The sequence below is a fragment of the Megalopta genalis genome, chromosome 11 (genome assembly GCF_051020955.1).
Source record: "Megalopta genalis isolate 19385.01 chromosome 11, iyMegGena1_principal, whole genome shotgun sequence".
In the NCBI taxonomy this organism is placed as follows: domain Eukaryota; kingdom Metazoa; phylum Arthropoda; class Insecta; order Hymenoptera; family Halictidae; genus Megalopta; species Megalopta genalis.
Genome location: NC_135023.1, coordinates 10743113 through 10770017, shown reverse-complemented (window position 1 = coordinate 10770017; position 26905 = coordinate 10743113). Strand labels below are relative to the sequence as shown.

Sequence of the window (26905 nt, the reverse complement as noted above, 5' to 3'; positions counted from 1 at the left end):
AGCACTCGGGGTCTTAACGCGGTTAATTGCGCTTCAATTAGCCGCTCTTACCGAGCGCGCGACTTTCTTGCTCGCCGCTCGCGGAACTTTCGCAATCGACGGCCACGCCGTGCAATTAGCCGCGCGAGGAGTCCTCCCGTGCATTAAGACGACCCGTAAAAACCGCGGGAAGATGTACGGCTGGAAAATTACGCGAAGATAAAGTCCGAGTTATACCGGCGTTAGAGAATGGCGACCGCTAAGGACTTTCCGCAACCTTTGCCGCCCGGACGATCTCGTTCTGCGAATTATAGGGTCGCGGGGTCGGTTACTCTAAGCTAGGTTACTCAGGCCACCCCTAGGCCGGGGGTGGTGACCAAACTTTTGATCGCAACGACCTATTTTTTTCTTTTTTTGACACTAGATTTACGGAATCCGTGAAAATGACGGGTCAATAATTTCTTGATTTACGATTATTCATATTGTAAAGATACATTTGTGAGCTGTTTATTTAATTTACAGTGGCCTAGAAAAGTGTTCGTACACCTTTTAAAACGCAATAACTTTTTCAAACTGGTCTAAGTGACTTGAGTTTGTTTTAGATGATAGAGGGACGATGACTAAAATGCTTTCTTTTTTAAATTTTGCTATTACTAGGATGATAGAAAAAATAATAAGAAACTCTAGTTTCTTAACTTTTTTATCTGAGCCTATAAAAATAATGTTAGAAATGCTTTTCGTAGATCCCAGTAACTTATAAGTGTAGATCACAGTAACTTATAACTTATAATATAACTTATAAGCGTGTTGAAAATTTAATCGAAATCGATTAATCCAGCGTTGAATTACAAACGTTGAAAGATTATAAAAACTACAGATTTCTCCAAGTTTTTTATCAAAATCGTGACAAAGCTGCTTGTCATCTTTAATTTGTTATAACTCACAACAACGTCGATTGATTTCGATGAAATTTTCAACATACATATAAGTTACCGAGATCTACGCGGGAGACATTTTTTAAATTTCCTTTAAAGGCTCAGATAAAAAAGTTTAAAAAAAAAACAAGAATTATTATCTTTTTTCGGTCATTCTAAGTAATAGCAAAATTCAAGAAAATCATTTTAGTCATCGTCTAGTAGACCAGTCCTGTTGTCGTCTAAAAAAAATTCAGGTCACTTAGATCAGTTTTAAAAAAGTTATCGCGTTTTAAAAGATGTATGAACACTTTTGTGGGGCAATGTATATGTTACTTACAAAAGCAACAATCAGGATAAATGTCTTATCGTTACTTTTACAAATTAATATAAAACAGCTGTTCTTCGTGCTTCGTAAATCCAGCGTTAAATTATAAACGGCGGTCTATCAACATCGAATGCGTTAAGTGATCGTAAGAGAACTAACAATTTAAAGGCAAAAATAAGTTTCAATTTAAAATAAATATAGATAATATATAATAATATAATAATATATATATATATATATATATATATATATATATATATATATATATATATATATATATATACATCGCATAACTACGAATAGTTAACGCGGACGTTAATTTTGGCCACCCCTGCTTTAGGGTGACCAATCGCAGTCGCTTCGTTTTCGACCATAATCAACACAATACACTCTAAAAAGGTGTTAACAATTCTCTAACGACTTACTTCTATAAATTTTGTAACATCCAGACTGTGTAAAAAATCGCGATAGAACCGGCCGGGGGATGATTTTATATGGAGGAATAAGTCGTGGAAGAAAAGAAAAAAAAAAGAGTTAACGGCCGCTATTGTGCTCGAAGAACGTCGAAAGCATCGATCCTGCCGCCCGTCGCATTTCCGCGGACCGTGTGCCTTCGATTTAGTTCGAAGCCGTCGCCAGCCAGTTTTCGGCGGCTGTTGTCTCGCGAGATCGAGAGACGTCTGCGAGAACGCGAGGGGCGGAAAAACGGGCCGATGGAAATACGATTGGTAGGCGGCGGCGGCGCCGGTTGCACTTGGCCGTTATCGACCGTCCGCGGGCGAGGAATGGTCCAGGAATAAATCACGGAATCAATTCCGATACGTAACCCGTGCCGCCATAAATAAAATGCGCTAGATATCGTAGATCGGCGGCGGCCGGTACACGCGGGAACACCGGTGCGGGAGGCGAAACAAATGACAGCGCATAAGCGGGCGGCCGAGCACCGCGCGCGGAAACGTCGCGCGGCGGCGAACGGACCGGTTTCAAAAGTTGCTCGGTGCCACCGTCGGACACGAGTTCCCCGCGCCGAATCTGAAATTCAAAGCGTCCACCGGCCGCGCCGATAAGAGTCTCGGCGGGTCCGGCGCAAAAATACACATTAGCGGATTTAAAATTCAGATACGAGCCGGCCCGACCCGGCCCGGCCCGGTCTCGTCCGGGCGAAATCGAGCAGCTAGGCCTCCCGCGGAAAGCGGGCCGATTTACGGCGCTGCCTCCCGGGAACCCTAACGAGCCCCTCGAAACGCACGGAAACATAGATCTCGCCGAGAAAGAAACTCCTCGCGACGGCGACGTCGAAACGACGTCCCTTTATTTTTTCTTCTTCTCGTTTATTCGCGCGATCTCTCTTCTCCCTTTGCTTTCCGGCCTTCGATAAATCCGTCGAACGCGCGTCGGCGACTCGCCGGAACGGCGGTCGAGTCGCGGCGCTCGTACTTACTTGTCATGTATGTGATGTACTGGGTGTCGCTGATGTTCCCTGAAAGAAGCTGATTCAGTCGAGTCGCGTGGCGTCGCGGGGGACGCCTCGTGGGCGCTAAACACGCCCGAGCTCGCTCGAGCACTGCGGTCCACGGATATCGAGGATAGCCTTCTTGTTCGCGGAACGACGGTAAAATCGGCGGAGCGGTTATAATCGTAGGCGTGCCCCCCGTGGGGCGAATCCTGGCTGCGTATCATCTGTCCTTCTCGGGACCGAGAAGGATCGCTCGAAAGTTCTCGTCCTCGTCGTAGCCGTCGGTTAACGGCTGCGTCGATGCGACGTCGATACGCGCGGGCTCGAGAGCGTCTCGACGCACCGGCGCGGCGTCGGATGTAAATGAACTTCGCGGAACAATCTTGCCGTAACTCGGCGTATAATAACGCAGCCGAGGGTATCGGATTTCCTGCTCTATCTCCGCGTTCGTGCCAGCCTCCTCTTCCTCCTCCTCCACCCCGGGCACACGCGCTCGAGGTAACGCGCGCGCGGAACACCCCCTTAACCATCCCGATCTTTCTCCCCTGACGTCGACCTATTAGTTGAATGTTTCACCGATTTTTTTTCTACGGCCGAGATAGGGCAGCTCCTCGATAACTCTCGGATCGAGGCCGCGCGCCCTCGACATTTTTCTTCGCGAACAGCCGCCCATGCATCTTCCCGCCTCTGAAAAATCCCCCGGCCTCGACGGCCATCGGCTTTGCCTGTCCCCGATCGCGCGCGGCCCGTCGATTTAAACCCTAACGGAGAACAACGCGGCGTCGTGTCCTCGCTGACAATTCCGGGGGGAACCGGAAAGGGATTTTTTTTTTTTACTCGTCCCTCGGCGAAACAGGGAATTCGCGGCGCGAGCCGCTCCCATCTTCGACGACGATTCGGCGAAGGGTTGAAACAACGCCCCCCCCCTTTTCTTATATAACCGGCGACGGAAGTCGCGTTAAGGGAACGAGATTGAACGGAGCGAAGGGTCGTTTGACAGACGAGGAAACCGAATGTCTCGAGCACTCTATCTTTCCGTGCTACGGATCTCGTAAGGGTGGCAAGGGCGATCATCCCTGTGTTTCTTCGGTTCGTCCTACGCTCTGGATACAGATCGATAATATCGGCACCCTACTCGACATATCGCTCGGTGTTGATCGACGGGGTTCGACACAGATTTCCGATGAGTTGTATCTTATTTCATCGAGTCGGCGATGGTGCATTATCGGTGATCTATTATTTGGATAGAAACTGATATGAAATGGATAAAAACTCCACAGTGTGATCGCACTGTCTCCTGTCATCGCATCTTGGATATTTTCCCCTCTCCCTTGGATTCTCCCCTTTTTCTCACGTGAGTACGTCGTGTACAATATTGTCAACTATTCAAATTTTTAGATCTGAATGGCAATCGATATTGTCGTTCTCACAATTTCTTTCGTAATTCTTTTACCTTGTTTAAACACTCTCGATTCCTCATCTTATTGTTATCACTATTATTATTATATTATTATTTTATTATATTATTGTTATATTATTATTATTTTATTATACATATTATACTATATTTTATTATTACTCTTATTATTAATACAGTTCTTATTACAGTAATGTCTCCCTAACTGATGCTCAGATTGCGCACAAAAATAGACAATTTGGGAAGAGGAGATGCGATTATTTCGAGCCTTCCAGCTCGTTTTTATAGTTGTTGACAATTCGTGAGTATAAAAATGAACCGCAAGGATCGAATAATCGTATCTCCTCTTCCCTAAATTATCCAGTTTCGTGGACAATCTGAGCGTCAATTAGAGAGACATTACTGTATTCTCTTTGCCAGTTCAGGGAGCATGAGCTGCCCTCGACCCTTTATAAAACATAAATAAAAAGGAAAGAAGGGTATTTCGAGTCTCGTCGCAGCGTATCGCTCTCGACTCTAGACAAGAGAGATCACGAGAGAGAGAGAGAGAGAGAGAGAGAGAGAGAGAGAGAGAGAGAGAGAGAGAGAGAGAGTTCTCGGTGTGACCGCGATAAACGGCGTTTCGACAAGCGGACGGGTCGACGCTGCGGCGCGGCGCGGCGCGGCGCGGCGCGGCGCGCGGCGAACAACGGCGGGACGCTGAAAGCATCGGGCCTGGAATCTCTCGCGACCGATTCAGCATTCCTGCGAGCGCGCCGGGGGGGAAGAAGATGCGAAGGAGCGACGGGGTACCAGAGCGAGCAGATATTTAAACGGACCACGGTATCGCCGCCATTACCGCGAAAGCACGTCGACATCGCGGTCGACGATCCGCACGTAACATAGCTGACCTATATACCGACCACGAGGAGCGTGCCAAAGAGAGAGATTCGTATCGCGATCACGGTTTTGCGAGAGCGCGCTCGCGCGAGCACGAGCGTCGCCGTGCGCGCCGGCCGAGCTACTTTCGCCGGCCGATTCCGCGCTGATTCTGGCTCGGCGGCACGTCGACGTGTCCGCAAGCTCCCAGCCTCTTTTATATTTCATCGGGATCGACCGATGACACACGGCGGCGTCGAATTCGACACCGTTTCCGAACAACTCTCCTCTCTTTCTCTCTCCCCCTCTCTCTCTTTTTCTCTCTATGTTTTATTTCACCCGCTACGACTCCTAAATGGAACGCGATTTACGTTCAGCCGGTTCGCGTTTTTCTGCATCGCGTCCGCAAATTCGACCGACTCCATTCTCTACCCATCCTCCACCTCCTCCCCCCTTCCGCCTCCGCCACGGTTTTTGTTCGCCTACTCGCGCCGTTTACGATGAAGCAACGCTGAATACGTCGACTCCTTTCTCGCTCTTCCTCTTTCTCTCTGTCGCTCACCGTCTCCCTCCCCCCCTCCTGCCTGCCACTCGGGAAATCCTTTCTCACCGACGACGACGACGACGACGTCGGGCGACGGGCGACGGGTATAGCGCAGTATCTCCGTGAATCGCCGCATTTAAACTCTGATTTATGCCGTGAACCGTCACAACCTCTTTAAGAGCCGCGCTCGAACTCTTCTCCGCTCCTTCGTTGTATAATACAGTGAAATATCGAGGCTCGTTTAGTCCCGTTGCATCGCGTCCCCGTAATTTATCGCCACTGTCCGTACGTAACGTCTCTTCCCAAGCTCAAAAAAGCTTCCGCGGCATTCTGCGAGCCGCGTCTGCGAATGATCGATGCGTTTTTGCCGGCGGAGCGCGCGCGGCTCGACAAAGCGCATTCACCTGCGAACTCGCATCGAACTATCGGACCCCCTTTCAGGATCGCGAGCAGATCCTACCCTCAAGAGACATTCGAATCCACCGAGAAAAACCTTGGCTGCGTGCATTAACCCAGGCTGTTGCAGTTGGGCGTTCGCGGGGAACCACAGGATTGGGACCGAACGGACCCATCTTCTTATCGATACTGTCGTCGTCATCGTTGTTATTAGTACTGTTACTATTACTATTATTTTATCGTACTTATTTCTTTAAATTTGTAAGGAGAGTACTAATTATTTATTCTATTAATTACATAGGGTGCACCAAAAATGCCTCGCAATCCTAAGATCGGGGTTCCCGAGGTGATTCGAAGCAACTTTTTCCTCAACGAAAATGCGATCCGCGGCTTCGTTTGCGAGTTATTAACGAAAAACACCGACCAATAAGAGGCGAGCTCCTTCGGCCGCGAGCCAGCCGAGCCAACGAGCGGAACTGGGCGTTCGTGCGCTGGTTGACTGGGCGGCGCCGCGGCAGCCGAGCTCGCCCCTCATTGGCCAGTGTTTTTCGCCAATAACTCATAAACGAGGCCACGGATTGCATTTTCGCTCAGGAAAAAGTTACTCCAAATCAGCTCAGGAATCCTCCATTTTGCAGATTGCGGACATTTTTCAGAAACCCTGTACGATTGAACGATGCAAGAATATAGTTCTAACAAACAGAAAAGGCAGACGGCAACAAATGTCGAACGGTCAAGGCAGGAGCCTCGAGCTCTGGGTTCGCAGAGACCCGGCCACGGTACGGCGAGGGTTAAACTCAAGAAAGAAGACTCCGGATATTTTCGCAGCGGCCTAATCGCGGGCCGAGTGCTTCCGGAGTCACGCAGCACCGAACGATCTCCCGACCCAATCTCTTAACGTTCCGAGAGGTCAGCGCGGCTAATTAAAACCCGGCCGGGGAAAGTGCATCGCGGATAAATTCGCGATTTTTCGGGGCGTAGATAATGCAGCTTGCGTGCACACCGGTGGTCCGGTTCATTTTCATGTTTAAACTCGGCCGTTAATGATTGAGCCGGTGTAATAATGCCGTATAATAATTATTATTATTATTTTCCGGCGGGTCGGAGAGACAGAGAGACAGAGAGAGAGAGAGGGAGAGAGAGAGAGAGAGAGAGAGAGAGAGAGAGAGAGAGGACGGGAAAATCAGAGGAGGCCGGTGTATCGGCGATTAAAGATTAACGAATGGTTAAGTGGAGAGCGCTGAGGATGCGTAAAGGGGCGCGGGGCCGGGGGAACAAGCGCGGGCTAACTGCCGGACGCGTGTATAATCGTGGCGGTGAAAAAGGATCGAGCGGGCCGGGCCGGGTCGGGCCGGGCCGCCGCGCCGGTGCCGGCCGTGTTTTCGAACGACACGGAATAATTCACGGGGAAACTGGCAACGGCGGCTACGTTACGATTCGTCGGGGCATTCGCGGCAATAATTAACGGCGCTCTCGAGCGAAGCGTAAATAAAAGTTCGGCGAACAGCGGGATCGATCGGCGGGAGCCGACGGCCGATGCGGGGCGAAACGAGACCCGCTTGTAATTTTTATTATCGGCTGGCAGTGGTATTTTCAATCTTTACAGCCGCCACGAGAGAACGAGCGAGAGAGAGAGAAAGAGAGAGCGAGAGAGAGAGGCGGGACAAGCCCGGGTTGGCAGACCGAGCGGTGCCGCGATGCGGACGCCGAGAGGATGGCGCGCGAGCGCGGCCAGAAAACCGTGTGCCGAGGGCAAGCGGTTCCGCGTCGCGAGAACCAACGATTTCGATTAAATTTTGCCGCGCGGCGCGGCGTGGCACGGTGCGGCGCGGATCCCGATAGAAAATAAATGGCCGGACGAGGAAAGGAAAGGGAATCGATAGCCCCCGAACCGGATTAATTTCGTGGAATCGCGGGCGCGAGCCCGAAATCACGTTTAACGTCCGGCTGTCCGGCCGCTCGAACGTTTGGCTGCGGGTGGACGCGGTCAAGAGGATGGGTTTCTCATGGGGGATCGTGATCTACGGCATTGGCGTGGACGCCGGAAACACGAGGCAGCCTGCACAAATTCGTGACTTTGCGGCGCTCCCGGCCCGATGCAATTGCTCTTAAAGCTCCCTTTTCCCGTCCACCTCCCGCCCGACACCGTCTACCACTTTACCGTCTCCCTTCTTCCGCTCTCTCTCTCTCTCTCTCTCTCTCTCTCTCTCTCTCTCTCTCACTTCGCCGTCCGCGTTATTATTTGGAAAACTACTTCGGACCGATTCCAGCCACCTAGACGATAAAACGCCGCGTAACGTTCCCGTATCGATCCGAGGTATCGTCGAAAGTCGCTGCTTTCGACGATTCTACGTCCACGACGTCCGTCTCTTTATTCCGATTCCCTCCGAATGGCAAATTCTCTCTGCTTCCGACGAATCATTCTTCTCGCATATTTCCCCCGCAGCTCGCGGATAAATAAATAAATTGACGCGGCCCCGCGGCCGCACTCTGTGTACCAGTGCCAATCGATGCCAAAAACTATTTTCGATATTTATGTTGGATTTTAGGCGTCGAAGCCGTCGTCTCGAGATTGGCGGTAGATCAACGTTCGATCAGGGATGCTCGAAACGTCGATCTTGTCGACGCTAAACCCACCAAGCTGGTCGAAGTGACCGGTTTTATATCTCTGGATTCGAAGTTGCTGAAATTGTGAAGACTCTCTCGGAGGAAACGATCGAATAAATTTCTTTATCGAAAGCATGCATTGTACTGAAAGCTGGGGAGAGTGTAAATAAATTCGCTCTTATCGTTCTTACAGAGCGACGCGTAATCGTCACTTTCACTGGCAAAGATCGATTTACTGAATCAAAGATCGATTTACTGTGTCAAAGATCTATTTGAAGATTTACAATTCGATCGATTTACAAACGATAAACGTAGCCGGTGACCGTGCGGATGAAGACAGAATCTGAATGTTTACAGACGCCGATAAAAAATCGATCTTCACTGCCAAAAATCGATTTACTGTGTCAAAGATCGATTTACAATTCGATCGATTTACAAACGACAAACGCAGCCGTTGACCGCGCGGATGAAGCCAGAATCTGAACCTTTACGGACGCTGATGAAAGATCGATCTTTGAAAAAGACCTTCTCGGCATCCGCGCATCCGTTCTTCCTCCGCTTTCCATACGCCGTCTTCCGGGGCTCGTGACCTCGACAATTATGCTCGTGGAATGCCCAACTCTTCGGCCAGTTCTCCGGCGACTCCTCCCGCGTTTGCTTTTGTGAGAAGATGCGAGAGGAAAGATCTCATTATTAACGTCATGGAACCGGAGACGCGAATAATCGGAACGATGGCTAGTCTCGGATAGGCCAAGCTTATCGCGCGTTTCCCAAGACTTGGCACAAGATCGCAGCAAAGATTCAGTGGGAATGTTCGCGTCCAGGGCGGGCCGGGGGTAAAGTTCGGGGGTGGGTCCCGAAGACCGATGCGCTGGCATTGTGAAAACAATGGGCGCACTTTTGGAAGCGTGACCGCCGGGTCTTTGGGGCCGACTCGTCTCCTAGAGAGAGAGAGCGAGAGAGCGAGAGAAAGCGAGAGAGAGAGAGAGAGAGAGAGAAGGGAGGGAGAGAGAACGGTCGGGTAAGGGATCGTGATTTCAATAGTCGACACCGCCGCTGTCGTCGTCGGCAGTTCCGTAGCCCCGAATAGCCTATCTGCTCTATACCGGACCGCTAAGAGGGCGGAATTGATTAAATAATTGGCCCCTTAGATCGGGAGGCTAGTTTCTGGAATGAATACGCTGGCTCTCGGCCAAGGCTCGTTCGAGCTGTCGAGGATCGGTAGGAGGAAGAAGGGCGGAAGGGGTTGAAAACCACTCCTTCGCACGAAGTACCTCGCGCGACCACCACGAGAACACCGCCGCTACGTGGCTCGATAGCCGCCGACTGCCGACCGAACGAAGCACAAGAGAACAGACCGGAGAGGGACGACGAGAGCGAGAGAAAGGGCGAGAGCACTAGCGAGAGAAAGAGCGAGAGAGAGAGAGAGAGGGAGAGAGAGAAAGAGGAACGAAGAGAAAACTCGCCACCGAGAGTGGCCGCTGGTGCGACGGGCCTACGAGAGAGCTTCGACCAGGCTGGAGCCCGATCGGTCCGACTCGAAACTGGCGACCGTTAAACGTTTCGATTCTTTTGCCGACCCGTATCCGACCTGCCAATGCCACGTCATCGAACGTATTTCACCGGCTGGACGAGCCGCGCGTTAATTAACGTACCTTTATGCGACCGAGGTCCGGGGTCGATCGTAGTTTTTTGCTATCGCGGGGAAACGGCCCCGTGGCCCGGTCGAACGGGTTCCACGATAACGGGCCGCGCGGCTCGGCCCGAGCCGACCCGACCCGACCCGACGCGGAGTATCACGCGGCGGCGAATTTTCCGCGCGCTCGAGCCGCGCCCACGTCCCGCTTCGTTTATCGTAACGAGATAAGATAGACGCGAGTAAGCGGCGCGCGTTTCGCCGGTCACGCGCTCCGAATCGAATCATCGAGCGAAAACCGGCTCTCTAGGCTGCACGCGTCCGTGCCTCCTCCTCGTCCCCCCAGTTGTACGCAGCCGAGCCTTTCTTTTCCGTTTGAAATGAGCGTCGACGTCGCGTGTCGTCGGCTCGAGCAAAGAAACGCGGCTCCGAGCGCGCGCGCGAAGCGTTCCCCGCCGAGCGGAGTAACTCGGAACAAGGCTCGCGCGATCCCGCTGTAACGAGAGACTCCGTAATTTCAGTCCGCGGCCTCGGTCAGCCAGCCGTTAACACTCACGACGCGTTAAAGACCTCGAGAGAGACTTCGCGTGATCGCCCTTCGAGAAACTCGTTTCGGGTGATAGGAGGCATGCGATTAAAGCGACTACTCGGCTCCGCGCCGCTATACTAATTAGAGAGCTCGGTTTCCAACGAGCGGACGCGCGCGCGCGCGCTGTGCCGGAGTTCGATCGGTTGCCGCGATGAAACAATCGAGCTTCGAAAACGGCGAGAACGATGGGTGCCGGGGACCCGAGAGTCGATTCTTCGGTTCCTGGCACTATCTCGACCGGCCTACCCCCCGCCATCCCACGTTTCCACGATTCGGCCAGCGTGATAACGATCTCCCGAAGAGACCGTGACCCCACCAGTCGCGATTAATTCCTGATATCCTGCGTTATAACCCGGCTCGGGGAACGGCGCGCTCCCGGAGAACGCGCGTCCGGAAATCCGATAACAACGGCTTTTTCGTGGAAACGACGATTCCGATGCCGATCACGAGCGGCAACGCGGCCGGGAACCCGAAAGAGGAACGCCGGGCACCCGGAGTCGGGCTAAAGCGTTTTCGGAGGGTCTTCAGATAATAGACATAAATATCCGGACCGGGTTTTTCGGATTTATATATCGCGCGTATCAGCCGCCTCATTTGCATCGAGAATTTACAGCGCGCGACGCGCTCTCGTCCTCTCCGCCTCCGACGACGACGACGACGACGACGTCGGTTTCGACCGATTCTGTCCACGTACGCGGTGTCCGCGAATTACAGTAATGCCTCCCTTACTGACGCGCAGATTGTTCACTAAAATGGACAATTTGGAGGAGAGGAGATACGATTAGTCGAACCTTGCGACTCGCTTTTATAGTTGTTGACAATCGATAACCATAAAATACGAGCAACAAGGCTCGAACAATCGTACCTTCTCTTCCGAGATTGTCCATTTTTGTGGACAACTTGAGCGTCAGTAAGGGAGACATTACTGTATCACACGTTTCGGAACAGCGGGGCGCGACGCGGCGCGATGCCGAAATTTCGCCGAAATTACTGTACTCGCAAATACTGTAATGTCTTTTTAATTTACGCTCAGAATTTCCACAAAAATGGACGATTTGGGGAGAGACGATACGATTAGTCGAACCTCGCGACTCGTTTTCATAGTTGCTGACAATCAAACCAAGCCTCGAGGCTCGAATATAGTAATGTCTCCCTAACTGACGCTCAGATTGTACAGAAAAATGGACAATTTGGGGAGAGGAGATACGATTATTCGAGCCTTGCAGCTCGTTTTTATAATTGCTGAAAATCGGTAACTATAAAAACGAGTCGCAAGGCTCGCATAATCGTATCCCGTCTTCCCAAAAAATCGTCCATTTTTGTTAACAAGCCGAAGGAAAATTGGGAAGAATTTACCGTATCGCGTTCAAGAAGCTGAATGTAGGCGACTTTCGTCCGGCACCGTGGAAGATAAAACACAGCTCGACCGTTATGACGTCCGTTCCGGTTCGCCCAAACAGACGTTTTTCCACGAATGTCTAGACTAGAGTCCTGTTGTACGATCCCGCGAGAGTGTTTGGCATCGTGCGTGGGTGGGCCACGCGTCGGCCACCGAGAGACGAGCTCGACAACAAAAAGCAGGAGATCGTTGCGGCGAAAGACGACGTGGCGAGTGGGAGGGGATTGGGCGCGGATAAGAGGGGTAGCGGGAAAAAAAAGCAGACGGAATGAGAAATGGAGGAAAAACGAAAGGCAGCGTACCGAAGATATAGCCGGTCGATATAACTCCCGACTAAGCTGCGCTATTGAAAAATGATATTCTAGTCCCGCGAATGAAATATTATCGCTTCCTGTTCCGTCGCGCGATCTCGCCGTGAATAACCTTTCGTTCCACGTCTGCGAGGATACTCGAGCCTCGCTCTCTCGCGCCGGGCCGATCGACACGAATCCCCTTTTCCTCTCTCTTTCTCTCTGTCTCTCCTACTTCCATCGACCCCTCTCCCGCCGGCCCCTCGAAAGTCGGAGACAATTAATGACGTGCCGCGGAACGCGTTTATTCTTTTTCCCGCGGAGCCTCTCGAAAAGCGTGGTTCCGTGCGGCGATCACAGCGGTGCCACGGGATTAAAACGGTGCTCGATGAAAGAAAGCCGTTTTACTTCTGCGCCTTTGCGGCCACGAAACCGCGACGACAGATCCTACGATTCGCGGGTAAAAACCGGCTCAATTCTCTCTCTCTCTCTCTCTCTCTCTTACTCTGCTTTTACGCGATACTCGAACCCACGGAGTATGGACTTTCGAACTCCCGTGCAGTCGCCGCACTCTCTTTGACCCTTCTGCATCCCCCCTCCTCAAGCCCTCGGTCGCTGTACTTTGCGTTCACGGAGCTTTACCTACGAAATCCGAACTTCGCCGCGAGTAAAAATAAGAATTTTTTCGTTCGATAAATAATCGGGGCCGCCGCGAACTTTCCGATAACGAGGGCGCGGAGAGGGCAGCGAGAAACGGATCGATGCGCCGCGAGTGCTTCGCGGCTGAACATCCGGAAGTTCCGGCGTAACTTCGTGCTACAGGGTTTCCAGGTCCATTATATAGCCGGCTGGCAGAGGCTAGAGAGGAAAGCAACGATGCACGGAGCGTAGAGGCGCGGCGGAGCCGAGCGGAGCGGCGCGGAGAGGAATAGAGAGCGCGCAGTCGTGAGACTTCGTGCCGCGGGATAAAGAGAAAATAATCGACGGCGAAGGAGTTTGTCGTAGGATATGGGCTCCGCTTTCGTCGAGGACGCGGGAGGCCGCGACCGCGGGGAAATCGCGCGGGTCGATCGCGCGCGGGCTTTCCCGGCGGCGGAAAGGATTATCGGGAAAATCGGGGAGACGAGTCCCACGAAAATATCGCGCATACGGACAGGTATACGGATTCGGCTGCGCGGCGGGCACGGCGGGGATATCGCCGTGGATCGTTCGAGTAATTCCCTTTTACGATTTTCTCGGCCCATTCTACGGGCCGGTAATGTTCGAGCTGCACGGCCAAAGAGAAACATAAGCGCCCGGAGGAAGAGGGGCTAAACGAGCTGAATCGGGGAAAAAGAAATCCGCGGTGCGCGCCGGGAGAGATCGAAAAAGAAAGAGACCTAAGCGTCCTCTCTCTTTCTCTATCGCGCGCACGGGAACGCAACTGCACCTGCAAAAACTGTTCGGGATTTTTACTCGAGTTTTATGATTTAAATCGCACACTCCGCAATATTACTACCTTTCTTCCTCCCCGCGCGCACGGGGAGCCGTGGCAGGCGCAATCGAGTCAGCAGGTGATTTTACGCTTTATTTTTATGACTGTACGCGCCGAGCCACGTTGCTGCGCTGCGCCTTGTGCCTTCGTCGCGATCCCGGGAACGCGCGCACGGATTTTACCGGCTGCCTCTTTTCAGGAGAAACGGCCCGAGTGAATGTTTATGGGAACGGCGAGGGCCGCGGCGTTGTCCGCGACAGACTGCTTCAGCTATTATCGTGAGTTTACGCGTCGCCCGCGTTTTCTGATAACTCGGAACAATTTCGCGGAAACGGAGGATCGTTCGCGGGAAGCGTTCCAACGATTCGCCGAACGGAGCCGAGCGGAACGGACGAGCCCCGGAGGCGCGCGATCCGCGGTCCGCGCGATCGGAGGAAATTCTGAAGCGAAAACCGCCGTGTGTTCCCTTTCGTAACGCGACGACCGCAGCAGCAGCGTCCCGGTGACGATGAAACGGCCGCGAATTTCAGTCGGCTCGCGACGAGCTATGATCAGCACACCGTAATAACGAGAAAGCATAAATTGACAATTTGTCCCGGAGTATTGGTCCGGCCTGATACCGGCCCGGGTCAAACGCAATAATTGGTATTCCCCGTCAAGTACTGCCGTATCATACTCCCCGTCTGGTCGCGCCTCCTCTTCCTCCGCCGCGTCACCCTACCCCGGCCACCCCTTTCGCACCTGCAGTCGGGCGCGGTGCCTCGTGCAAGCGTTAAACCGCGCTGCTCTTTCGCCGGTTAGTGCGCGTCGACGATCATTCACGGCCGCCGGTATCTCGGCGTTTCTCGCCTAGTTTCTCAGTTTCAGTGAGTATCACGGTGCTCAAGGCGGGATCCGGAGGTCGGCGCCAATGGCCTGGCAGCCAAAATTTTACGGCCGGTCGTCGGGGCTCGCGTAAATTCGCGGCGAAAGTATGGTCGCCGTCGTGAAATGCGCGGTGAACGCGATCGACGAAAATTACCGGCGGTAAAGAGCGTGATTTTCGAGCGTCGATACCATCGAAGGGGTTGCACCGGCTCTCCCAAAGCCCCGCTCGGTCCTCTAACCCTCCTCTCTCTTGCTCTCTTTCGCTCTCTTTCTCTTCCTCTCTCTTTCTCTCTCTCTCTATCGCTCGCTCATTGTGAACGCCACCGTGGCTCGCAGTTATCAGCCTCGAGTTTCCGCGCGTTCTTCGCCGGTCTATTTATACGATGCGCGTGTGTTACGTTCCAAGAACGATCGTCGGTAGTTATACGGTCAATTCGGTACGAACGAGCCCCCACGGTGAAATAGTCGTAAAGCTTTCGCTGGAAATTCGAACGCAACCCCCGGCCTCTCGAACAATTTACTTGAAACTCACGAGACTACGCGTCGAGCACTCTGTTCCCGGATGACGCGACCTGCGCGACCAACAGCGATCGAGTTGCACCGTTGCACCGTTGCACGGACGTTTTCCGTTTCGTTTTTTTTCTTCCTCTGTTTGATAAACAGACGAGAATTTAGGGGATCGCGGGGACACATGAATTCCGAGAGACGATCCCTTCGTCAGAGACGATCCCGGGGTTCGATAAGACACGGTCGGAAAAAAAAACAACAGAACAACTCGACAGAATCTCTCGGGCTTGACGAGAAATAACAACAATGGCCGCGGTTATCTCGATTGCCATAATATGGACCGTCCCGCCGCCGCTAGCTCTGCTCCGCGGAAAAAAATTCTACCGCGCGGGGAAAATGCCCGGGATATAATCGCGCCGCGAGAGGCGCGGGATAAATGCTCAAGAATTTTTACTGAACATTCCTAAAGGGAAGGCGATACGCTTGACCTGTTAACGGGGAAATATTTCGTGGTGCGCGAGGGGACGCGACTCTTTTTCGCCGTAGAAATTTCTAAAAGCAAGAGTGTGTAGAGCGCGTTACGTTCTACGGCTCGTTTCGAGCACGTCGAAACCGTAGTTTCGACTTTGCGCGGTTCGGTTTCGAATAGCGTTCTGTAAGGGTTTTTTTCTCTGTGTGGTAGACTAAGTGCGTCGTCGCTTGGACGGTGATCGTTATACTGCGGATTTTGTGGATTTATGGCGAAAAAGAAAAATAGTAGAAGAAATAGAGAACGGAATATTCGGGGAATTATAGACTTATTTTAAGACTCATTTTTTTACAGTTGCCGATCGTCGACGTTTATAAAAACGAGGTGCGAGGCTCGAATAATCGTGTCTTCTTTTCCAAAATTGTTCATTTCTGTTCACAAGGGAGAATTAATCAAAGTAGAGAGAAATTGGGGAGAATTATTATATTATATTATATTATTATAATTGTATATTATAATATTATTAAAATTATATTATATTAATTATTATTATTAAAATTATATTATATTAATTATTATTATTATATTATTATTATATTAATTATTATTATTATTATATTATTATATTAATTATTATTATTATATTATATTAATTATAATTAATATATTATTATTACATTATATCAATCTCCCAAAAAATTAGGGAGAATTTGCTGCACTGCTTTCTACGATTGATGCTGACAATTTTTATTTTGTACAAGATCCGCAGTCTAGTCATTATCTATTAGATCATCCATTAGACCCTCCTTCGACGCGAAAATAATCGAAATTAATTGAAAGACATTTTGCCGATTTACGTAACATCTAATTATTCACGAGCAACCCAAACCACGCGATGCAAATCGTTATTTTCAAACGAGTCGTAAAAAGAATCAAGATTTTGCCTGAACTGTGCTTTGTGTACGCCTCATTGCTTCAAGAAACATCGCACCGCGAAGTATAATTGTTTCTCTCTCGATTCAACTATGTATATATATATTTCTAAACATGTCATAAAACATTGCGGCAGCAGGTTAGCGATTATTAGCGTATACGCTCGCTATTGATTAACGATTATAATGTCTCATTACGTATGTGCGTGTCACCGGTTAGCGATTATTACGTATACGCTGGTGTACGCGTTCGCACGAAGTATGACAGAGTCGCGATGCATCAAGATAATGGGAACGGGTTACGACAGGGAAGACCGAGAGAAAGAGCGGAACGCGCGCGCGTTTGTGTCGCAGAACGAAGACGTATTCGCAATTTCTAATTAATACGAGCACAGTTCGTTTTCGTTCCACCGGAATATCCATTATTATTCATATCTTTGTTCCCTTATCCCTGCAATGGTTTGTCAAGGACAAATAATCAACATCGCGAAAAAGCGATTTCTTTGATCACTTTAAGCGCGCGCGGCGACGCAACTTCTCCGGGCAAAGGAGAAAGTGGCCGTTGTGAAACGAGTCGAAGAAAAGTTAACCCTTTGCACTCGAAGCCGTTTCAACTGTAAATCTAAATGAACTTTGCTGACTTATAGTATTTCCATTTTTATGCGACAAAGCGTGTTTCATGCGTATGAAATCGAATCTTGTGACTCATACATCAGTTAGACTTTTAACCCTTAGCGCTCCAAAGGCTCCGCTACGGAGACATTTGTCACTTGTTCCGCAACTCCGAAGGCTCCGCTGCGGAGCCAAATGTTTGTAGCATACGTTATCGTCGGCGTTAGCAATTGTTATCTGCAGTTAAAACGTGCTAAGTCTGTACCATTACGATTAAACCATTTGTTGACCTTTTCTATTGTCAGCAACATGGAGAAAAATAAATATTACGATGAGAATTTAGAGCCGAGTGATACCGAAGACGTATTTGATTTTGAAGAGTTAAAAGGCATTGTGGAAGACAATGTTGGTTATGATTCTGACACTTCGAGTAGTAGTAGCGAAATTATACTACCAAAGAGACGAAGAATGAGAATTATTGAAAGTGAAAGCGAAGATTCGTTACAAGACTTGGATGAACGGCGCGATGTTACGGAAGAATTACATATTCCAGATAGAATACCTTTTAGTGTATTGCCACAGGTCATTGGACCACAAGTTCCTACGAACATTGAACAGCCGATACAATGTTTTAAATTATTTTTCACGGACGAATTGGTAAATGAAATTATAAAGGAAACCAACAATTATGCAGAAAATGTAAACTTGAAAGAAACGTCTAGTAACTCTATTTGGCAAAATAAACACTGTGACACTTGTCCAAGTAAACCAAGAATGCGCATAGGAGATTGTTACCAAAGATATCGCACCATGGAAAACGTATATTTATAAAATAAATAAAATCAAATGCATTCGCAAGGACGTGTAATCTTTTCCGCTCGAAATAAGTCTTCCTTCATCTCAGGCGCTCCGCTCCAAAAATGTGCCGGAGTTGCTGGTAGACAGTACTCGAGAAACGCGCGGAGCGCTAAAGATTAACAATCTTTTTATATCTAAGCTTTGATAATATAAATAATATCTTGGTACGCGATGTAACAATTTTAGTGATGCCTCAGAGTGACCGCTCGAATGCAAAGGGTAAATTCCACCGGTTAACAAATTACTAAATCGAACCTTGGGCGAACCAAGTTCTCTTTGCGCTCCTTTTCCAGGCGGAGGATGATCTCCGAAGATGACAAAGAATGTCTCGTTGTACGTCGACGAGAGATAGCGGACGCGCGCGGATGACGACACACGCGGCGGCACAGAAGCGAAAGCAGGAATGAATTATCGAGTGACGGGGAATAATGAAGATAACGCCGGCTTTACGGTCGTAACGCTTCGCGTGTGTCGGCTTTCCGCGAGCGGGTAGCAAGGTTTCGAGGAAGAGGCACACACTCGCGGGACTATTAGCTTAATAATTCGCGTGCCCGTCGTTCTTCGAGTTCCCCGGCAACTTCCGTCAGGCGTTTGATTCGAATCGAGCCCTCGGCTATTGCCGCGAGCCTCGCCGGCAAGGGGGTGGCGGTTTTCTCCGAGGGTGGCGGAGGGTGGTCCGGTCTGCGGGGCGTTCCTCGAACACGCGTACGCCACGCGAGGCTCGCATTTTTCAAGCGAGGCCCCTGTCGGCGACTAAAAAAAAATCTGTCCTTCTCCTCCCGACGACCGAACCGGATACCCGGCGGGTTGCCGGGGTTAACCGAAGGGGCCCCTTCGGCTCGCCCGAGGCGTGTACACCGGCGTTTTGTTTCCTTTTTTGTCGAGATTCAGCCCCGGGGAACGACGGGGGGCGAATTAATTCGCGTGCCCCGGCTTGACCTATTCACCGCGACCGACGTAATAGCACGTCGATGACTTACTTCCCCGGCCAGGGACCGTGTTTGCATTTTTTACCCGATTCCTCCCTCCCCGTCGCCGTCGTCGTCCTCGTCGTCGGCGACGTCGTTCCGCGACCCTTCTTATTTTGTTTTCTTTGTGATGGCCGCCGCGGTTTATTCGGCCCAATAAAATCTCCCCCCGAAATTATTCTAATTCGTGTTCGGGACACACCGTGTTTCTGCCGCAGTCGCCGCGTTCCCTTCGGGAGACATAATAATTTCAAAATTATTGCGCTCCGAGTCGTGATTTATTGCCGCGGGTAATTTCTTCTGTTCGGTTCGCGATCTCGTCGGCGGTTGTGCCTTAAAAGTGTTAAAGATCTTCGCCGCGGCGGCGGCTATTATTTAACTGTCGGGCACGCAACGACGTCTGGGATAATTAGTGCGATAGTGCGTACAGGGCTTGAATGGGACTGCTGCGATCGCGATGTAACAGTTGTGCTTGTTGACTTTTTACATTTATGGTCGAAGGGCATGGTTCGTTATATCGGAACGTTGCGAACGTTGCGTCGTAATATGATGAATTTATCGTAATATTGTGGAAAGTATTAGCAGCTTTTATACCGTGTATTTACGCGCGAATGGAAAATGTTTACTTCTTTGGATTCGGAAAAATTGTCCTAGTTGAACAGTAATGGTTGCTTTTCATTTTGAAGAAGGCGCAGTACAGTAGTGTCTCCCCTATTGACGCTTAGATTGCGCACGAAAATGGACAATTTGGGGAGAGGAGATACGATTGAATTGAGGGTTGCGCCTCGTTTTACAGTTACGAATTATCAACAACTATAAAAACGAGCTGCAAGGCTCGAATAATCGTATCTCCTCTTCCCACATTGTTCATTTTCGTGCACAATCTGAGCGTCAATTAGAGAAACATTGCTGTATTTTCGAACGAAACTGATTGGTATTAAAAGTGCTTTGTTGACTCTTGAGAAGACTTGTTTAAAATGTGAACGTTGCATAGAAGATTAACCCTTTGCACTCGAACCCATTTTAACTGTAAATCTAACATCATTTTTCTGACTTGTATTACTTTCATTTTACACGACAAAATGCATTTTACGCGTACGAAATTGAGTCTTGTGATTCATGCAACAGCTACGCTTTCAGTAATGTTTAAAATCTAAACTTTGGTAATATAACAAATATAACATAATATATATAATCATATTATAATATTATAATATAATATTAATAGTATATATATAATATAATAATAATAATATATATATAACATAATATAACAATTTTAGTGGTGCCTCAGCGTCACCACTCGAGTGCAAAGGGTTAAATCGATCGGAGATTTAAAAACCCGTTTCTAAGTCAACTGGCATTTGCAGTTCAGAATGTTTCTGCTAAACAAGTTAGTATGAAATGAGCATTTAGTTTAGAACGAGCATTTAAAATTTATTCTCAATGATCTTGGGAATAGTATTAATGAAAATACTTTGAGACTAGCATCAACGAAACTACGTTGCTTCGAAAACTAAAAGCAACGTTCCTTTCGACGTAAGAGTATAATAAAATAAATAAATAAAGATCGCGACTTGCGCCCGACCGTCCACGTTTATCCAGTTTCCAGTTCCTCAAATAATGCCAAGTGAATCGGAAACTTTCATATTTAACTTTAAAATATCAGTTAAGAAATAAATGTTCCATCAGAACTTTAATCGGCCGGGCACAAAGTAACTGTTAAAATTGAACTTTTATAACAGAATTAAAGTGTTAACGTAAAAGTTGAAACTTTAAAACTGAAAAAGAAATAATACAGAGGTTGAAAGTTCGCTAAACAACTTCTATTTGCAAAAGTTCCCAGTTAAATTACAGTTAAATCCAAGCAAGCACCGATTCCGTAACGAGCTTATCAAACGATATTTAGGAATGGAAATCGCTGAAACACGATTTTCAAGGCGCGCTGTGGATCGATTGCATCGTGATTTATTCGCATGAAACTGTCGTTTCGTATAGTTTATACTTTGAAAATGATCGTTATCGCATTATTATGTCACAATCGTTTATTCGATACACGCAGCAAGTACAGTAATGTCTCCCTAACTGACGCTCAGATTGCGCACAAAAATGGACAATTTGAGAAGAGAAAATACGATTATTCGAGCCTTACAGCTCGTTTTTATAGTTGTTGACGATTCGTGACTATAAAAACGAACCGCGAGGCTCGAATAATCGCATCTCCGCTTCCTAAATTGTCCATTTTTGTGGACAATCTGAGCGTCAAATAGAGAGACATTACTGTGTTATGTGAAACGAGATAAAGTAATGTCTCCCTAACTGACGCTCAGATTCGGTTCGACAAAGTGTATAATATTCATTCGATAGAGCTTTTTCTGCTGTACAAAACTGTGCTAATCGTCTTTTCGAGTAATTTAATTCTTTATTACTTTCGAGGCTTAGAAATGGAGTATCCAGGAGGTAAAAAGCAACATTTTCGACAGCTTCTCTTCTTCGCTTTTCATCGAGGCCAAAAAACTGTTGAAGAAGCAGCCCGGGACATTTGCAACGTATACGGAGAAGGTGTCATAGGCGAGTCTACAACACGGAAATGGTTTGCGAAGTTCAAAAATGGCGATTTTGACGTCGACGACACACGTCCCGCAGCGGAAGAATTCGACGAACAGCGCCTCGAAGCACTTTCGAAGGAGAACGGTCACCAAACAAGTCGTGAATTGGCCGAAAAAATGAACTGCGATCATAAAACGATTCTCGATCATCTTCATTCGATGGGATTTGCCGAAAAATTGGGAGCCCGGGTGCCTCGCGAGCTTAACGAAAACAACAAAGAAGATCGCCTTCAAATTGCTCGATAAAAACGCTACGAACTTATTTATTCCCAATATTTAATAACCCAATATTTTCGCCCCAGAAATATTTTCTTCCATGTAAAGAGGCGCCTATCTGTTCGATTCAGTCGAATAAATAGCATTTCTCGGGACACGCCAGGCCGCGTTTAGTTCTCGTACGTCGGAGAATCAAGCTGCCTGTAGATACCTAGATACCTGACCAGCGATGCTTGCTGACCAAACAAGAACGGACGGCGAGGGAAGAAGGTCGGCCAATATACCCCGGAACTGGATCATCCTCGGCGGAAGATCCGGGGTAACAAGCGAAAAGATGGTCGACGAGAACTCTTCCGCGAAGGTAAACGGCGAACGATTAGGAGTTTGCGCGGCGTTCTCGATACCAAGGGAAACGAATCGCCGGCCCCTAGGACCGGAGTGGCCCTCGAGTGTCATCGTAGCTTTTAATTAAGCTTCGCTTGCCCGTGCAAACTTTGTTGTTGGACGCCAGGGCGTAGACTCCTCCGGGACAGGGTCAGGTAATTCAGTCCGAACGGACAGACGGGAACGAGAAGTTTATATTGGTGGACGAGCGGGTAGACGCGCCGCGTCGGCTCTATTATTATGTTTCGCATTTCCTCTTCGCGCTCGATACACGCGGCTCCGTCGAACCCGACGGACCGGGCCGGTCGTCCCCGCGCGACGAACGCGGGTTCGCGGCGCGAACGTCTCCGACGGAGGACTGGGGAGCCGACTTTCGGTCTTCGTGGCGCGTCGAACGCGGGTTCCCGTCGCGACGGAGGATTGGAGAGCCGACTTTCGGTTTTCGTGGCGCGTCGAACGCGGGTTCCCGTCGCGACGGAGGACTGGAGAGCCGACTTTCGGTCTTCGTGGCGCGTCGAACGCGGGTTCCCGTCGCGTACGTCTCCGACGGAGGAGACCCGACTTTCGGTCTTCGTGGCGCGTCGAACGCGAGTTTCCGTCGCGAACGTCTTCGACGGAGGAGAGCCGACTTTCGGTCTTCGCGCCGGGCTTCGGCAGATCCCGGACGATTCTTGGACTTCCGAGGTTCGCCCTGGGCGAGTTGTTTTTGCCGGGGTAAGCCACCCTCCGTTAGGATCAGCCTTTATTTTCCTTGGAAACCCAACGAAGCTTATCTCGTTCCCAAGTGTTTCGCCGCATTACCGACTAATCCTTCGGAAATAATTATGCCGCCCTGCGGACGGCAACTTTCGCAGGGCACTTAGCGGACCTCGCCGAATCTGAATCGATTATCGAGGACGTTGGAAGATCGAAGGAAGATCGGAAATCGCGGGAAACAGCCGGTCGCTGCACGGTGGACCAGAGTAGAATAATTTCTCCCTAATTCGCGCTCGGATTGCGCACAAGAATGGACAATTTCGGAAGAGGAGATACGATTATCCGAGCCTCGAGGCTTATTTTTATAGTTACCGATTGTTAACAATTGTTAAAACAAGGTGCAAGGCTCGAATAATCGCATCTTCTCTTCCCAAATTGTCCATTTCTGTTTACAAGATTAAATTGGGGAGAATTTGCGAGAATAGCTAGTAACTTTTGACCAGAGGTCAATTTTTCGACCTCGATACTTTAATACAGTTGTCCTTCTCTAAACCGATAACCCTTTGAAGCCTCAAAGTCCAAAGCGTCAAGTTCGTCGGACAATTCTTCGATGAAATACAGCATTGCGAAGGCGAATCTGGCAACTTAAAAATGGAACCAATCATTTCGATTATACAATAACGTCTCTCTAATTGACCACAAAAATGGACAATTTGGGAAGAGGAGATATGATTATTCGAGCCTTGTAGCTCGTTTTTATAGTTATAAATTGTCCACAATTATAAAAATGAGCAGCAAGACTCAGATTCTGCACAAAAATAGACAATTTGGGAAGAGGAGGATACGATTATTTGAGCCTTGCAACTTGTTTTAATAGTTGTTGACAATTCGTGACCATAACAATAAACCGCAAGGCTCGAATAATCGTATCTCCTCTTCCCAAATTGTCCATTTCTGTACAGAACCCGAGCGTCAGTAAGGGAGACATTACTGTATTTCCAATTCAATCCAAAACTGCTGCATTCTCAGACCCGACACCCGGCGAAAGATGACCGATCTCCGTGCCACCGTGCAGCACTGCACCGGGCTTCCGAATTTTGACTGGTCGCACCGTCGGGCCATGCGCGGGCCATTCCGCCGGTTCCTGGACACAGCTGCGTAAGATTAACGAAACGGCCGAATCTAAACAACAGCAGTCCGTGGCGCGCGTTAGGAATCGCCGTTGCGGAATTTATGAAGTTAATATTCGCGCGGAGGCGGTTAAATTTCAATCGGAAAGCGCGGGAGAGGAGCGGGCTGCCGCGCGGCGCAACGAATCGAAAACGCGTGGATCTGAAGTTATTGCGGCGCGCCGGTGGTCGAGAGAGAGAGAGAGAGAGAGAGAGAGAGAGCGTCGGCGGGTGTTTGCCGGGTAAAAGCGGGTTTGTCGGGCTCGTAGATTCCGGGGCGACAACGGTAGCGCATCGTCGTCGCGCGAGCGCGCGCGCGCGCGGGGAGCGTCTGGCAAGTTTTTCCCATAAATACCGATTATTAAATAGCCGGCGACTGGTCGCGGTGGCCAGGCTCTGGCGCAGCTAGGGTCGGCTGCGGTCTCGAGGAAATGGTCGACAATACGTACACGCGGGGCGGCCGTGGGTGTCGCGAGCAGGTTCGCGCGTGTAGGTGGGCTGCTGGCAGGCCGGCGCGCCGGACGGAACGAGCGGAACGAACGGAACACGGTGGAACAGAGGAACGGCGAGCCGCGAGAACCGACGAGGGTGTCGGGGAAGGGCGAGTCGGAGGGTCGTGTTCGAGGCTGGCTTTAATACAAGTACAATGCCAGTGGCGTAAGCTTTATGATGACGAAGAGCACCTGGGGGACCGGGAAGCCTGCAATTTCCTCGCCGGCCCGACCCGACCCGTCACACCTGTACCGCGCGCGCCCCGCTCGCTGCATCGCACCTACACACACCACGCTCCTCTGTCCCATGCACGCACGCTTCTCTCTCTCTCTCTCTCTCTCTCTCTCGTCTGTCTGTCTTTCTCTCTTCCTCTCTCTCTCTCGCCCGCACCTTTCACACGTGCACCGTCGCGCACCACCATGGGACCAATTTGTATTCGGCCGCGGAATCGCGGTGATGCGTCTTCGATAATCTCTTTGGGAATTAGCCCCAGCGACTGCTGCTCGAGGAACGTTTCTCCTCTCCACCTCCGTGTGTCCCTTCGCCCGTAAACTCGGCCTTTTTAAACCGCCGTAAGCCGGCCCCAGATATTGCGTTTCGGTCGAGGGCATTCCGTCGGACTACCGGCGAGGAACGAGAAGCAATCGGAACACGGAAATAGCGGCAGCGGGCTGTTAGAACGCGAAGAAAGGGCCAAACGAACCGCCGCAGCGGCCGCCGCCGCCGCCGCCGCGATGAAAGGACAGCGACTTCCGCGACCCGACCAGCGAACCTTCGACCCGGCAAAACTTTTAATCGCTCTGGCTCGCGAGCCACCGCGTTTTTCGTGCTCCGCTCGCGTGTTCTCCGGGATACCGCTGCCTCGCTCGCCGTCCGCGAATTTTGCCTCGTTGGTTCCAGCGAATCTTGGAGTTCGCGCAGAGATGTTTATAGGATGCAGCAGGACCGATTTACATTTTACACGGCGAGCGAGGATCGTTCTGTTGGTCGTGCTTTTGGCATTGGAAATGCGAAGGTATCGATTCTTTTATCATCTTCGCGAATGTTTGTTATTACATGGTCGCTTAGATCGAACTTGTTATCTTCCGTTGCTATCGTTAGCTGTTATTGTAAGCATTACATTCAGCGTCGTGAGTCATTTGTTCACCATCAAAACTCGATCATCGGGCGCCATTTCGACCAGCTGGCTGCTGTTGCAGTCTCTTCGAAAAGCGTGTAAGTTGCAGTATTTACGCTTGCTGTACGTGTTCGATTCTCTGGATATTTTGTTTAAATACGACGCTTTTAGATAATATATAATTTAATCAAGAACATTAATTTAAGGATCTGCAGTTATCTTATTGTGTCTAAGCTCTGTATAAAATATGATAAAATAACCTTGTGTGCATTATTCTCTTCCTCTTTTGTAATTTTATAACTAATGGCTGACTTGCCTCTTATATATCGAATAAATAAACAAATATCAGAGGATATCGGTTCTAAAGCAGTTAGCTGTTTGCGACGACTATACTCGTCGCGAAAAAATGGCAAAAATTCCACTTACCACGGCGATACTCGTCAAAAACAGCTGACTGCTTAATTAACGCTAAAACCACCGAATCCTAAAGGCGACCAATGCGAATTGTTTTACAACGACGATAAATTACTCGAATTTACTCGAACTTCGTACAAACTTGACTGCAAACATACGCTTCAATAAAGAAGTTTACAAACAAAATTTCTGATAAACACGTCTCCGCAATTTCAGTAACTGAGAAAGAAAAAATCAGGAACAGATCATTTTTACTATTTCGGTAGTTGTCATATTAATTGCGCCCGATGCGCGACATGCAATCGCGCGACGCGCAACGACGCCCCACCGAACGGAACCAGCGAACGAATTGACGAACAAACGTCGCGACAGAAACACGAGGAACCCGACGTTCACGTGGTGAACGCGAAAAAAGGAAGTGGATCCAGCGTAAACCGCGCGAAGTCCCGGAAGAGCCTTTACCCGTAGTCCCAGGGTCCTCGAAAGCCTGCGGGCCGTGTATTCACGGTGTGTGCGAAGAAAACGAAGAAGCGGAGGACATTATCGCTAACGGAGCGAAATTGTTTCGAGGTCGGGGCTGAGGCGAGCCGAGCCGAGGCGTTGCTGCCGCGTATATTTGCAGGCGGTCGGGAAGTTTCTGCACGGTCGCCGAAAGCCAACGGGGACGCGACCTCCCCCCGTCGCCCCCCTGGGAACGCGGATGGGCGA

General features: G+C 49.7%; 1 protein-coding gene across 9 annotated transcripts in view; it reads right to left on the bottom strand.

Moving 5' to 3' along the window:
- The window catches only part of Lar (tyrosine-protein phosphatase Lar), a 515998-nt gene that overhangs the window by 186346 nt on the left and 302747 nt on the right, over positions 1 to 26905 (bottom strand). For 8 of the 9 annotated variants that reach the window (XM_076525239.1, XM_076525242.1, XM_076525238.1 and 5 more), the window contains one exon: positions 2663 to 2701. The exons of the other annotated variant lie outside the window; for it this stretch is intronic. In XM_076525239.1, coding sequence (XP_076381354.1) covers positions 2663 to 2701 — 39 coding nt within the window. The remainder of the gene's footprint in view (positions 1 to 2662; positions 2702 to 26905) is intronic. 9 annotated transcript variants of the gene reach the window in all.